Consider the following 14791-nt stretch of genomic DNA (forward strand, 5'->3'; position numbering starts at 1 on the left):
GGTTAGAATTGAATAATCTTAAAATCAATGTAGACAAAACCAAATTTATGTTATTTAAATCATATAAATTTAAAATCCACCAAGTTTTCATTAAACATAACTTAGGCTTAGTTGAAGAAGTAAATAGCACTGTTTTCCTCGGTATGACACTCGACATACATTGCAATTGGAAAGAACATGTAGACACGGTCTGTATGAAACTGAACAAATTTATTTTTGCGCTTTGGCGCATTAAACGAACTGTCTCATTCAAAACTGCCTTACTAAGCTATCACGGATACATTATGTCTACGGCTACTTTACGATACGGCATAATTATGTGGGGTAACCAATGATTTATAACTCAAGATAGGTTATAGGCGTTCCAAAATTGAAGCGTTTACCTTGTGACAAATTGGACAAGTTGCCTTTAGACGCGGCTAGACAAGCGAGAAATGTGCACGTGCTAACGAGCTCCCGCACACCGAAAGAGAAAGAGACGACCTTATGTTTAACAACGAGTGTGACAAAGATGGATGGAATGAGAAAATTAATCAAAAATAACAAATTTCTTCGGAGGCACAGAAATAAATATGGAAGTGTTTTTTGTGCTCCTCAAGTATGAGTATAACCTATCTATGGTTATACCTATAATATCATTGGGGGTAACTCTGTTACTCGTAACGCTGATCGCGCCTTTGTCGCTCAAAGAAAATGTATCCGAACCCTTTGTGGAGTAGATAGACTGGAGCCTTGCAAACCATTATTTATTAAACATAAGTTACTATCCTTCCCCTGTCTCTATATTTACGAGATATGTGTTTTTGTAAAACTCAATATTCAACTATTCACGTTCGTAGAAGATAAGGAAACAACACGGTCACATAGACGCTGTAGATTAGCATTACAAACTAGTAACAAATTAGCACTTAGAAGAAAAAGCGCTTTTAACATGTGCATTACTATATTTAATAAATTACCAGCCGACTTAAAGACATTGCGAATAAACCAGTTTAAAACAAAGCTGTATAATATATTGATCGATAAATGTTTTTATAGTATTAACAATTTTTATTGTATACATTTTGAATATAACCTGACATTTAATTTACATATATTTAAAAGACATGACTTATTCCTATTTTAATTGTAATTTCTTTTTTTTCTTTTATTCTGATTACTATTACTTTATTGACCTGTTACTAAATTAATTATCTACTATTATAAATATTTGCGAAAATTGTCATTAATCCTTTAAGTGTATCTGATTTTAAATGACTGAGTGACTATATATCACTGACAAATATTTTCACATGTCTATATTGACTGAATGTATTTAATGGGAAGCAATGTATTTAAATTAAGATCCTATTTTTACCATATGTTCATTGTGAATAAACGATTTCATTCATTCATTCATTCATTCATAGATAAGATTGGCGCCAATTATTTTCCTGAACAAATCGGTCGATTTGCCCAGCTCGTCTGGATACGGCTTAATAAAAAAACACTATCCGTTTATGAAGATTGCTTCATATATTTATGTCATGGTAGGTATCTTACCCCGTAAACGCGTCAGCAGCTGTCAAACAAGTGTCAGGTCGTCGTGCGTGATAACGATTGATAGCGCGTAAGCGCGTTCTTTCCAACATCTCTTATTAAAAGCGAAGAGTAAAGGTCGGGCTGCCGGCCGAGCCGACGCCGAGCGACGTCCAAGGACACCGCAGTCGCGTAGGCCGCGCTCTGCCTGCTAGCCTCGCGCCCCCAGGAACGCCGCGCCGCGCGTGAACAGGTGTCCGTCGGCGCCTGCATTGATTTTTCTATAAAAGCAGCTGGTAAATATTAGTTTTTACTAACTAAAAGTTACACCGCTTCGCAGAGGTTATTTGGAAGAGAACGTGACGTCAACATGTCTCTTCGGTTTACGAAGGTTAGCAGTATATATCTTATTGTAAAAGGTGTTGCATAAAATAATATTGAACATTTTTGACTACATATATTCCAGAGTGTAAACAAGATATAGGCTCGTTGATAAGCTTATTAATCTTATCTTTAGCAGGTGGTGTAATGTTTTGAATTTGGTTGCCAATCAGCATTCACGTGAAAGAGTTGTAGTGTATGTTTTGGTAATAGCAATTAGTATAAGATTCAACACATCTCACTCAAACACGTTACTATAAGTGAACAGTATTTGTTGGTATTGTTGGTAATGAAGGAATCTGTTACCAAATTTCTGGCATACAAGCCTGATTCATCAAATCACAGTTTGGTTATGTTTTAAATATGAAATATTACCTCAGTATATTACAACAACTGACTGACCCACCATTAATAAATTAAAATGCTATTAAAATTAAAAACATCGAAGCTGAATTGTGGCTCTTCAGGAAACCCCAAATGCAGACACACAGGGTTTAAACTACCCAAATAAATTTTTATGGCACTTTTTGATTCTTACAACAGTTACAACTGATGATTTTTACAGCTGCAGTCGACTCTTTTATTCAAAAGTTTGTTGATCCCTGTTCTATGGCATAATTGCCCCATTGTGTCAAAATTTGTTTTAGTATTATGTTTGTACTAACCCTAGCTTTAAGAATTAGTGTGTTACTAACACATTATGGACTTTTGTTCGAAATAAATGATTGATTGATTGATAATTTTAATGTTATAAAACTAAAATTTTGATTAAGCTTCATATTACTTAAAATGACACGTGAACAACATACACAAATTCATGTGCTAATTGATAAATATTTGTGCTAAAATTAATTAAAAGCGTTGATAAAAAAGTTACCGAAGTTACCAGCAACCGAATGTTAATTTGCCCCAACTAAATTATAGAGTTGCGCTTGATTAAGAATCATTTCAGCTGGACAACATAGGAGCCAAATCATCTGGAAAAAAATACACTTTTTATAAAATAATAATTTTTTCTTAAATTATGTGTGAAACTGATATAAAAATGTATTAAGTCAGCAGCAAAATCTTGTTTCAATCAAAAGGCAAGGGCTAGTTTTGCGGGAAAGGGGTCTTTAATTTTTAAGTGAAAACTCCATATAATATTATGTACCTAAGTACAGTCAGTCACTACGCAATGTATATTGGGGCACTTCTTATATTTATCGGTCACCTTAGTAATTCACTAATATCTGCTGGTGACTGTACCACAGTAACTGAAGATAATTTTTTATTTCAAAACGTGTTGCAGATGATTTGTTTCATTAGAATTAATTACAGGTTTCTAGTAATGTTTATGGAATATGTGATGGTTTCAATTGCTTTGAAAAACTGTATCATACATTGCATAAGTAATTTGTTTTTCCTAGGCCTTTAGATGGGTCTCTTAGGTCTCTATTGTTTCCCAAAATGTTTTAAGTCATACTTAATGTATTGTTTGTCCGCATTTTCGTCAGTCATAATCATAATTCATAAATCATAATCATTCATTTGGCTCAGAAATGCGTCACTTTTCAGGATTGCCATAAAAAAACCTAACCTTACGTAAGATATCTATAGAATAATACATTATAACTTAAAACTGTATGGGAAACAAAGGGACCCCCCTTTATTATTACAATCATTGAACTACAGAAGGGAAGACTGTACAGTCAGCAACTATAAGTGTGTACCTAAAAAATATGTTTGGCAGTAAGTAACTTGTTTTATAATAATCTTCTTACAAAAATAGCATTTTTTCCATGTCAATCAAGATTTATAACAGTATTCCGGATGTATTTAAGAACCTTGACAGTACTAGATTTAAAAAAGTACTTAATGAATGGCTACTGAGCAAAATGTTTTATTCCCCACGTGACTTTTTAAATAACAATGGCAATTTATAAAATATTAGTGAATAATGACTAAGTTGACATATTGAGATGTAACGTAATGACACAAAACTGGGGACTTTATTGTATAAAATAGTGTGTTAGGTATATGTTTATACTGTAAATAACTTGACTGCATGTAGTTAGCATGGTATAATAATATACTCCGCCTGGTACTCTCTTCCGAGATTCGCGAATGACCTAACTGTCACTTGCCTACGTCATCATCCTGTTTACAGGTTCTCAAACTTTAAAATGTGGGAGAATTTTAACCAACGGTGAAAATTATTTTAACGGCATTAATTTTAAGTTATTCATGTAGAAACATAGTAAAATAAAACAAATCTATACTGCACTTTTCACTCCTACTCTTACAGTTCCGAATAGAGCAGCCAACCATTTTCGTAACAAAACATTAATTACCAAGCTTACGACGTGAAAAGTTTGGAAAACACTGCGACTGCTGACACTGAGCGAGAAGGAAATACCAATTAATACGCGTTCAATCAATCAATCAATCTTTGGGTAATATGGCTCCATCGATACTGTCGATGATTTCGCCAACGTCAAAGTGGATCCCACGTGGGATCGAATTAAAATTATTTGTAAATAATAAAATTCAGTCAGTGTACGGTATAAAAGTATAAAACTATGGCCTCTAGGGCTCTAGCCAGCCACGGTTAGAGGTAGAAATACCAAAATAAATGCTCTAGAGCACGACGTTGTTCGGTAAGTAGTTGGGTTCTCAGTTCTTGTAAGGCGATAGCTGGACTTTACAAGAACCCGCGTGGGCTACCCGGCGTTGACGCCAGAATGGTGGTTAAACGCGTTTCATGATTAATTTTTCATTATCTGCACACTTCCACATTAGTTTACTGCATAATACGCTATCAATATTACACTTTAAACAATATTAATAAGCAAAAACAAAGAAATGAATCACGAGGCGATGTTACCAAAATGGCGGTCGACGAATAACCCCCTAATACGCGTTCGACAAGGATGACGGTCAGGGACAAAATGGCGGATTGTCAAATGTGACAGCGCTATCCTGTGTTGCCAGTAGTGTAAACAGAATTACCCGAACGTCTGAAATTTCTTTCGTGAATCGGAAGATATTGCTAACGAATAATTAAAAATGAGGTGATATTATAAAATTTTAGATAAAATACATATAAATGAAAATTATAAAATTATAAAGAAATATTTTAACTTATTAACCATAGATATAATGTACCCATGTAACATGTAATGTTACATGTTGTGGGTATAAAGTGGCAATGTTATTGTGACGTAGGCAAGTGACACTCTGGGAAGAGAAGACCATCTTTTATTAGACCATGGTAGTTAGTTAGTGCATGATATTAAATATTGTACACCATAAATATGGTAGACTGCGGAAAAGGATTTATCATCATTAACATCTTTTATATTTTTTACCTGTGGTCTGACAATAAATAATTTCTATTTCTATTTCTAAAATCCTGTACTGAGGAAGCTATACTGTTAACGAAAATCGCGTCATGTGTAATGTTACAGAAGGCAATTACCAAATTATTGTATTGAAAAGCAATTGAAATCATTGAAGGGCTAACGGACGAGAACACCTTACAAACCGACCCCAATTGTGCGTGAAACGTGCTCAAGGAGGCCCGAGCCGAATAACAGAGGCCCTACGACGGCAAATCCCTGTAGGTAATGCCCTATCGGGTTACAACCGTATTATTATCATACGTCACACTCGTCACAGTCACAGCACCCACTCCGTCGCTACCGTACCGCGCCACTTTTCGGCGCTCTTACCTTCATAGCAGATCTGTTTGTTAATTTTATTATGCAAGTGCATCAAGCACAAGTACAAATTGCACGGCAGCAAGGGACGATGTGAAGGCCCACTATTAATTGGACCCTAATCAAAATTGAACAAAATTTTGGCATCTAATATCTGCTGCACTAATTTCGGAACCTATACATATCCGCTGTTGCATCGCTTCGTGCTTATTTGCACAAGGTATTAAATGAATTGTTCGTGTTCAAAAGCACGACAGTGTCTGTGACGGTAGCTAGAAGTAGGTGCAAGTGTGCGTGTTGTTGCAGAGTGCGCATGCAGTAAGTAGCGCGATGGCGCACGGCAGCAGTTGGGAGGAGTTCTTCGCGCTGCACCTGCCGCCGACGGACTTCGAGGACAACCGGTCGCTGCTGAAGGAGTTCTGCTCGCGGCACGCGCGGCAGGGCACGCGCATCGCGCTGGTCACGTCGGGCGGGACCACGGTGCCGCTGGAGCACAACACGGTGCGCTTCGTCGACAACTTCAGCGCCGGCACGCGCGGCGCCGCCTCCGCCGAGTACTTCCTCGAGCATGGCTACGCAGTCATCTTCATGCACAGGTACCTACGATAAATATCCGCGTTTATCTATTGTTGGATTGTTTCATGTAAGGTCCAGGTCCATCCCACCAAAAACATTTTCATTTCAATTTGGTATAGCCAAGACTGCTGAAGAGCTTTTACTGTAAAAAACTCATCAGGTCTCAGCAAAAGCCAAGCCTCTAGCTTGGCCTTTCATAGCGTTATCTTCTACTTGTATTGCATTATCTTTAGAACATTTATCCAATAACAACCACCCCAAGCTCGCAAACTCTATAGGTAGGCAGTGCCACGCCTTTTTCTTTTGTTCTTCTCTGTGTCTTGGCGGGGGCTGCCGTGCTCCCAGATCTATTTCAAGAGTCTCTCACATAGGTAGGTAATAGCAGAGGAGCGACACAGCTCCTAGTCCTCCTTTCGGGCATTCTCGGCTCCGTTCGGCTCATCATTTAGCAAGTGAGCAATTATTAGGGTTGACACAACTTGACGTCCCTTTGCGTGCACGACCAGATAGGACTTGAATTTTGTTGACCCTAAATAGCCGAAATTGATAGTGCCATACATTAAAAAAGCGGCCAAGTGCGAGTCGGACTCGCCCATGAAGGGTTCCGTATTTAGGCGATTTATGACGTATTAAAAAAAAACTACTTACTAGATCTCGTTCAAACCAATTTTCGGTGGAAGTTTACATGGTAATGTACATCATATATTTTTTTTAGTTTTATCATTCTGTTATTTTAGAAGTTACAGGGGGGGGACACACATTTTACCACTTTGGAAGTGTCTCTCGCGCAAACTATTCAGTTTAGAAAAAAAATGATAGTAGAAACCTCAATATCATTTTTGAAGACCTATCCATAGATACCCCACACATATGGGTTTGATGAAAAAAAAATTTTTGAGTTTCAGTTCGAAGTATGGGGAACCCCAAAAATTTATTGTTTTTTTTTCTATTTTTGTGTGAAAATCTTAATGCGGTTAACAGAATACATCTACTTACCAAGTTTCAACAGTATAGTTCTTATAGTTTCGGAGAAAAGTGGCTGTGACATACGGACGGACAGACAGACGGACAGACAGACAGACAGACATGACGAATCTATAAGGGTTCCGTTTTTTGCCATTTGGCTACGGAACCCTAAAAAGCGGCCAAGTGCGAGTCGGACTCGCCCATGAAGGGTTCCGTATTTAGGCGATTTATGACGTATTAAAAAAAAAACTACTTACTAGATCTCGTTCAAACCAATTTTCGGTGGAAGTTTACATGGTAATGTACATCATATATTTTTTTTAGTTTTATCATTCTGTTATTTTAGAAGTTACAGGGGGGGGGGCACACATTTTACCACTTTGGAAGTGTCTCTCGCGCAAACTATTCAGTTTAGAAAAAAATGATATTAGAAACCTCAATATCATTTTTGAAGACCTATCCATAGATACCCCACACGTAGGGGTTTGATGAAAAAAAAAATTTTTGAGTTTCAGTTCTAAGTATGGGGAACCCCAAAAATTTATTGTTTTTTTCCTATTTTTGTGTGAAAATCTTAATGCGGTTCACAGAATACATCTACTTACCAAGTTTCAACAGTATAGTTCTTATAGTTTCGGAGAAAAGTGACTGTGACATACGGACGGACAGACGGACAGACAGACAGACATGACGAATCTATAAGGGTTCCGTTTTTTTCCATTTGGCTACGGAACCCTAAAAAGGGACAGCATGGTTCGTCCCTGAATCGCTGTCAAACTTCGGTTTTGTAGGAAGTGCATGTCCGTTCTGTACTATGTGTTTATCAGTCCAAACTGGTCAAGTTGTCACGTTTAAATGGGAAATCTAGACACGCGGTAGCGTGTCCAGCCAAGTTCAAAGAAAAAGGAACTTGCGACGCAGCAACCGTGTGTAATATTACACGAACCATTTCGAGCTACTTTTGACCCCTTCACAACTTGAAACCTACTTAACCTACATACATGAAATTTGGCATATGTATTCAAGTCCCTTAGCTTGTACAAAATACAAAATTTCATAAACATGTTGTGTTTAAAAACCGGCATTTTTGTGACTGACTGACATATAGATCAAAAACCTAACCCACTTCCAGATGACCTAGAAACTTGAAATTTGGCATAAAGGTAGACTATTATGTGTTTATAGAGGGAAAAATCTTAAAACTGGAAATTATTGATATTACGATGGAAAAATAATAATTAATACTTATAGACCAAAAACCTAACCCACTTCTAGATGACTTAGAAACTTGATATTTGGCATGAAAGTAGACTATTAGGTGGGTATAGAGAGAAAAATCTGAAAACTGGAAATTATTGATATTTCGATGGAAAGAAATAATTAATACTTATAGACCAAAAACATAACCCACTTCTAGATGACTTAGAAACTTGATATTTGGCATCAAGGTAGACTATTAGGTGCATATAGAGGGAAAAATCTGAAAACTGGAAATTATTGATATTTCGATGAAAAAAATAAATAATAGATACTTATAGACCAAAAACCTAACCCACTTCTAGATGACTTAGAAACTTGATATTTGGCATGAAGGTAGACTATTAGATGCGTATAGAGAGAAACATCTGAAAACTGGAAATTATTGATATTTCGATGGAAAAAAAAATTAATACTTATAGACCAAAAACCTAACCCACTTCTAGATGACTTAGAAACTTGATATTTGGCATAAAGATAGATTATTAGGTGCATATAGAGAGAAAAATCTGAAAACTGGAAATTATTGATATTACGATGGAAAAAAAAATACTTATAGACCAAAAACCTAACCCACTTCTAGATGACTTAGAAACTTGATATTTGGCATCAAGGTTGACTATTAGGTGCATATAGAGGGAAAAATCTGAAAACTAGAAATTATTGATATTTCGATGAAAAAAATAATAATTGATACTTATAGACCATAAACCTAACCCACTTCTAGATGACTCAGAAACTTGATATTTGGCATGAAAGTAGACTGTTAGGTGCGTATAGAGAGAAAAATCTGAAAACTGGAAATTATTGATATTTTGATGGGAAAAAAAATTAATACTTATAAGACCAAAAACCTAACCCACTTCTAGATCACTTACAAACTTGATATTTGGCATGAAGGTAGACTATTAGGCGTATACAAAAGAAAAAAATGTGAAAACTGAAACTTTTTGACAATTAACCGCGCGTTAGCGAGGGTCTCCTTTTCAGCTTAGGCAAACTGCTTTCATGATGAATACTATAGTAATTTCTGTACAAAAAGTAATGATATCCCAACAAAAACATAAATGTGAAATGAGAGCCAAGTTCAATATCAAGAATAAGTATGTGTCGTTGTTGACTCGCCGACAAAAGAATTGAGATCTATATGGATGCCAAGTTCTGTGCTGTGTAGAAAATCCTGAAATTATAAAGGATTTGTCTTGGCTAGTTTTTAAAAACAGACCAAATTTTTGAAAAAGTAACATAGATAAATATATATTACCTATATGCCTATACGTAAAAACTAGCCAAGACAAATCCTTTATAATTACAGGATTTTCTACACAGCATAGAACTTGGCATCCATATAGATCTCAATTCTTTTGTCGGCGAGTCAACAACGACACATACTTATTCTTAATATTGAACTTGGCTCTCATTTCACATTTATGTTTTTGTTGGGATGAATTATACGTGTTAAGGACAGTAGGTAATAATAATTTGTGAAAGATTATCGCATTCGGGTTATAAAAACGCTCATCTTGTGCAATGAAAGTGTCGTTTCCAGACACAAGAGCCTGGAGCCGTTCACGCGGCGCTTCAGCGCGCAGAAGCTGCTGGACATGCTGGAGCTGACGGAGCGCGGGCCCAGCACGTCCATCACGGTGCGCGCGGACTCGGTGGACGTGCTGGCGCCCGTGCTGGCGCGCCACCAGGCGGCGCGCGCGGCCGGCGCGCTGCTGGCCGTGCACTTCACCACCGTCTCCGACTACTTCTGGCTGCTGCGCGCCGCCTGCGAGTGCCTGGCGCCGCTGGGGCCCCAGGCGCTGCTCTACCTCGCCGCCGCCGTCTCCGACTTCTACATCCCTAAGGAGGTCATGGTGAGTCGGGATTCCGCTTTCGTTGTGCGCCTTCCTGTTTTGTTATAACTTAGCTTGAAGCGATTTTCAAGCGCGGCACGTGATGGAAGAAGCTTGACACTTTATTGGCCTCGATCGATTGACACTTAAAACCGATCGATCGCTCCGATCCGATGATCTAAAATCTAAATAGAGATCCAAAGATTAGCGTTTGGCTTGATATTTCATTAATCGCATTTCAAGTAGGCTCGCCAATCACGTACATACGAGGTACGTTTCCTTCGTCGTTAGCACAGACCTGTCATTTCTCTTACGCTGTCGTTATTAGGCACATATTGTGCTGGTGCCGGTGTCGCTGTGTGTTATCGTGTACGTGTTGTGCAGCCGACGCACAAGATGCAGTCGGACGGCGGCGCGCCGGTGATCCAGCTGCAGCTGGTGCCGAAGATGCTGGCGCCGCTGGTGTCGCTGTGGGTGCCGCGCGCCTTCGTCGTCTCCTTCAAGCTCGAGACCGACGAGGCGCTGCTCGTGCCCAAGGCCAAGGCCGCGCTCGACAAGTACAAGCACAAGGTAACACTACTATATACTAACCTACCACCTAACTACATATGTAGTAGCTTGTTCCTTCCTATTGTCTCCTAAACGGGCATTCCTATTCCCCGCTCCTTACTAGCTTTTGATAACTATAATTAACTAGAATATGAGCCTAGTGGAGGTCGAACTCAATACAATGGGTTATTCCCACTAGTTACCACCAAGTTGTTATCAGTGGTAACTACTGGGAATTTTTTTCCCACCTTTTACCACTGGTAACTACTGGGAAAAATTATTCCCAGTAGTTACCACCAAAATTTTGTTAGAGTTAAATACTAATTAAAACAGTATAAAAATAGTATAGTATAAATATATAGTGATTTTGAATTACCTAATAAAATTACTTGAAAAATAATCTAAATGGATTATTAAATTTATCTTACATATTTTATAGTTTTTGTACTAGTACCGGTTAAACCGATTCAATATTCTTGGTCACGTTTAAGGCAGTTTACTAAAACACTAATCGACTTATAATTGTTTATTAAATCACTCTATATTTATACTATACTATTTTATACTGTTTTTATTAGTATTTAACTCTAACAAAATTTTGGTGGTAACTACTGGGAATAATTTTTCCCAGTAGTTACCAGTGGTAAAAGGTGGGAAAAAAATTCCCAGTAGTTACCACTGGTAACAACTTGGTGGTAACTAGTGGGAATAACCCAATACAATGAAGGGCTCTACACATATATCTTCGTACATATTAACCAAAAAGGCAGGACACAAAAAATACAGAAAAAAGAGCGTTTCCTTGCGCCATTTGTGACTGCAAAATTATGTAGCCAGATCACGACATAAAGGGTCTAGCCGTTTTTTTTTAAATAGTTTTTATTTTTTTGTAGCTATACTAGTGGTTCGATTGTGTTGAAATTTAGATGTTATATACACCTAATAGTAATTCATTTAAAAAAAATCAAGGTTCTAACTAGTTTATAAAAGCTTAAAAATATTTTTTTAATTTTTTAAACTTTTTTTTTAATACTTGAGAGATAGCGACAACCTCAATTGTTAAGCCACACGGTCGCCGACAAGCCTTCTAACCGTCTGACCTTGGTCTGACCTTGGTCAGTTTTGGTCAAATTTTGTTGGAAACAACTGTCTACACGGTCCGTCCAGACCAAGGCCACGCGGTCTGAGGGGCTTGTCGGCGACCGTGTAGCAAGGGCTTTAGTTATTTAATGCAGAATATATTATTGCATAAAATATATTTTATGTAAAAAAATCCATTTGGAGCAACAAGGTAAACATGTCTTACTAATGCATACACGCCGTCCTTCTTACGTACTTTAGGGTGGTTCACGTTTGTATGGGAAAAATTCAAACTAGCTAGAAGAAGCGGCACCCCCTTATTTGATTCCACTACTTACACTTATTATGCTCATAATGTACACCAAGTTTTGTAACTTTATCTCAACTACAAGAGGCTGCTCAACCACTTTTTCAACGTTGTATGAAATCCAAAGATTAATAAATTATATTTTTTTAGATTTTTATACAAGTAGTTGTTTTCACATTATTTGTAAATGTGATTTATAAGTTATTAAGAATATATATATATATATATATATATATATATATATATATTTTAAGAATTTTTCAGGTGAAATTCAAAAAAATCAAACTTGAAAAATTATGAAAAATTTAAATAAATATATTTTTTTACTTCATAACTTATAAATCACATTTACAAATAATGTGAAAACAACTCCTTATATAAAAATAAAAAAAAATTTTTTTATTAATTTTTGGATTTCATACAACGTTGAAAATTTTCAAAGTGGTTGAGCACCCCCTTGTAGTTGAGATAAAGTTACAAAACTTGGTGTACATTATCAGCATAATAAGTGTAACCAAATAAGGGGGTGCCGCTTCTTCTAGCTAGAGTTTGAATTTTTCCCATACAAACGTGAGCTATCCTAAGGTACGTAAGAAGGACGGCCTGTATGCATTAGTAAGACATTTTTACCTTGCTGCTCCAAATGGATTTTTTTTATAAAAAATATATTTTATGCAATAATATATTCTGCATTAAATAACTAAAAATTGAGGTTGTCGCTATCTCTTAAGTATTAAAAAAAAAATTAAATATTTTTAAGCTTTTAGAAACAAGTTAGTACCTTGATTTTTTTTTTGAAAATGAATTACTATTAGGTGCATATAACATCCAAATTTCAAAACAATCGAACCACTAGTATAGCTACAAAAAAAAATATAAAAAAAAATTTTTTTTGGCCAAACCAAGGGGATTCTAGGCTTGGAATTTGGTAAAACGATATCTTATAATAAGACAAATAAACGCACCTAAGAAAGGTATACACTTCAGCCAGGGGCAGTTTCACTATAGGATTGCGGCTAGACCCTTTACATTAGTTTATTATATTTATGAGACAAGCGGTTCCGACATACAGATGATACAGACATGACGAAACCATCACAAAGCTAAGCCCAGAAAGCCGAGGCACGAGGGTTTCGTTTTCATCATTCATTTTAACTTCAGAATCTGCAATGCGCGATGTCGTTTCAAATAAGTTTAGAGATATCGAGTATACTTATGTACCTAATAAATAAAAAATAGCGAGGCGATCTTATATCGGCGTCGCGTTGTCGCAGATCGTGGTGGCCAACCTGCTGCAGACGCGGCAGACGCGCGTGCTGCTCGTCACCAAGAGCGACACGCGGGAGATCGCGCTCAGCCGCGGCGACCTGCTCGCCGGTGAGTTCACGACGGCGAGTTCGCGGGGAGTCGGAGACGAGCACGGCGACCGCTGACCCCCGCATCGTTGCGTGTTGCAGGCGCGGACATCGAGATGGCGATAGTGGGCGCGATCGTGGCGGCGCACGAGGAGCACCTGGAGGGGGAGGGGGCGGGGGTGGGGGCGGCGGCGCCGGCGGCGATGGCCGCGCCGGCGCGCTGAGCCTCGCGCGGCCGCGCGCGCCGCCTCTACCTCACCGCGGACTAGCGGCCGCCGGCCACGCGCCCCGCCACCCCGCCCCCCGCATCGTGCACGGAGTGACTCCGTCTGTAAGTCGCCGTTGACGACCTCCCGTGTCCTCCCGGGTCGATCGAGTGTGAAACTTTAGATCGTTTTAAACGAATGTAAACTTGGTGATCGAAATGTTACAAACTTTTCGGAAATTTGAATTTCATATTGGCGGTGTTCGTATTGATGATAATGTATGCGGTGTATTCGTGTCCCAAATGTAATCGTCTGTGTTATAGGTATGTTTTTAATAGGGTATCGTTTGTACGTGTTGATGATTTTCAGTAGTGTGACGTGTCAAATTGCAACAGATTTATGTACATAGTGTAACATACGATACGATACACGTTAGCGGTTAGAGCGTTACGATCAGAACGACCTCTGTTGTGAAAATAAAAAACGGAACCTCGACGTTGCTTGTGCTCGAAATCCATCGACACGACACGGCACTCTGTAGGTAGTAATGGTGACGTGAATATGTATCGAACCTTATATTCTATTATTTATATAGAATAGTATAATGCGTAATGTAACATTTGTGACGTCACCACTGTATAGGAACCTTCTCGGACGTATATCTTTAATACGTTCCTCCCGATGACGTCGCGCGCCTTGACATATACATGATCAATAGAGTTAGTGCATAATGGACGGAGACTGCCGGTGGTCGGTACCGGGTCTAGTTGTAAACGTATTTATACAATGTATTTAGAATATTTCCTAACCTAACCCGACCTGCGCCTTGTCGTGTTTAATCGAAAATCGTTACAGCTATTCGAACTACATATTCGTATAGGTATAATTCTTCAATACGGAACTTAAAGGGTAATAGTAGATTGTTAACCAAGGGATGATAGGCACTCATTTCTGCCGAGGTAGTTTGGTACTCGAACGTAGTGAGAGCGCCAATAGCCCGAGGCTAAAATGATGCCTTTCACCCGATTTAAACACTCTACTTTTCATTTAGAAC

At 38.1% G+C, this 14791-nt stretch overlaps 1 protein-coding gene across 1 annotated transcript; it reads left to right on the forward strand.

The window, feature by feature from the left end:
- Positions 1–1757: 1757 nt before the first annotated feature.
- Positions 1758–14072, forward strand: LOC134655639 (phosphopantothenate--cysteine ligase). Its single transcript, XM_063511078.1, has 7 exons — positions 1758–1814; positions 5907–6196; positions 9949–10261; positions 10625–10810; positions 13451–13553; positions 13634–13710; positions 14061–14072. The coding sequence occupies exons 2-7, from the start codon at positions 5931–5933 to the stop codon at positions 14070–14072; spliced, it is 957 nt and encodes a 318-aa protein (XP_063367148.1). The 5' UTR covers positions 1758–1814; positions 5907–5930.
- The last annotated feature ends 719 nt before the right edge of the window (positions 14073–14791 follow it).

The sequence above is a fragment of the Cydia amplana genome, chromosome 2 (assembly GCF_948474715.1).
Source record: "Cydia amplana chromosome 2, ilCydAmpl1.1, whole genome shotgun sequence".
In the NCBI taxonomy this organism is placed as follows: Eukaryota; Metazoa; Arthropoda; class Insecta; order Lepidoptera; family Tortricidae; genus Cydia; species Cydia amplana.

Bases quoted from the DNA above. Each gene is read 5' to 3' on its own strand.
- LOC134655639 (XM_063511078.1), top strand. From the start codon at position 5,931: ATGGCGCACGGCAGCAGTTGGGAGGAGTTCTTCGCGCTGCACCTGCCG. The intron at 10,262-10,624 runs GTGAGTCGGGAT...CGTGTTGTGCAG, and splicing joins ACATCCCTAAGGAGGTCATG to CCGACGCACAAGATGCAGTC. The intron at 10,811-13,450 runs GTAACACTACTA...GCGTTGTCGCAG, and splicing joins TCGACAAGTACAAGCACAAG to ATCGTGGTGGCCAACCTGCT.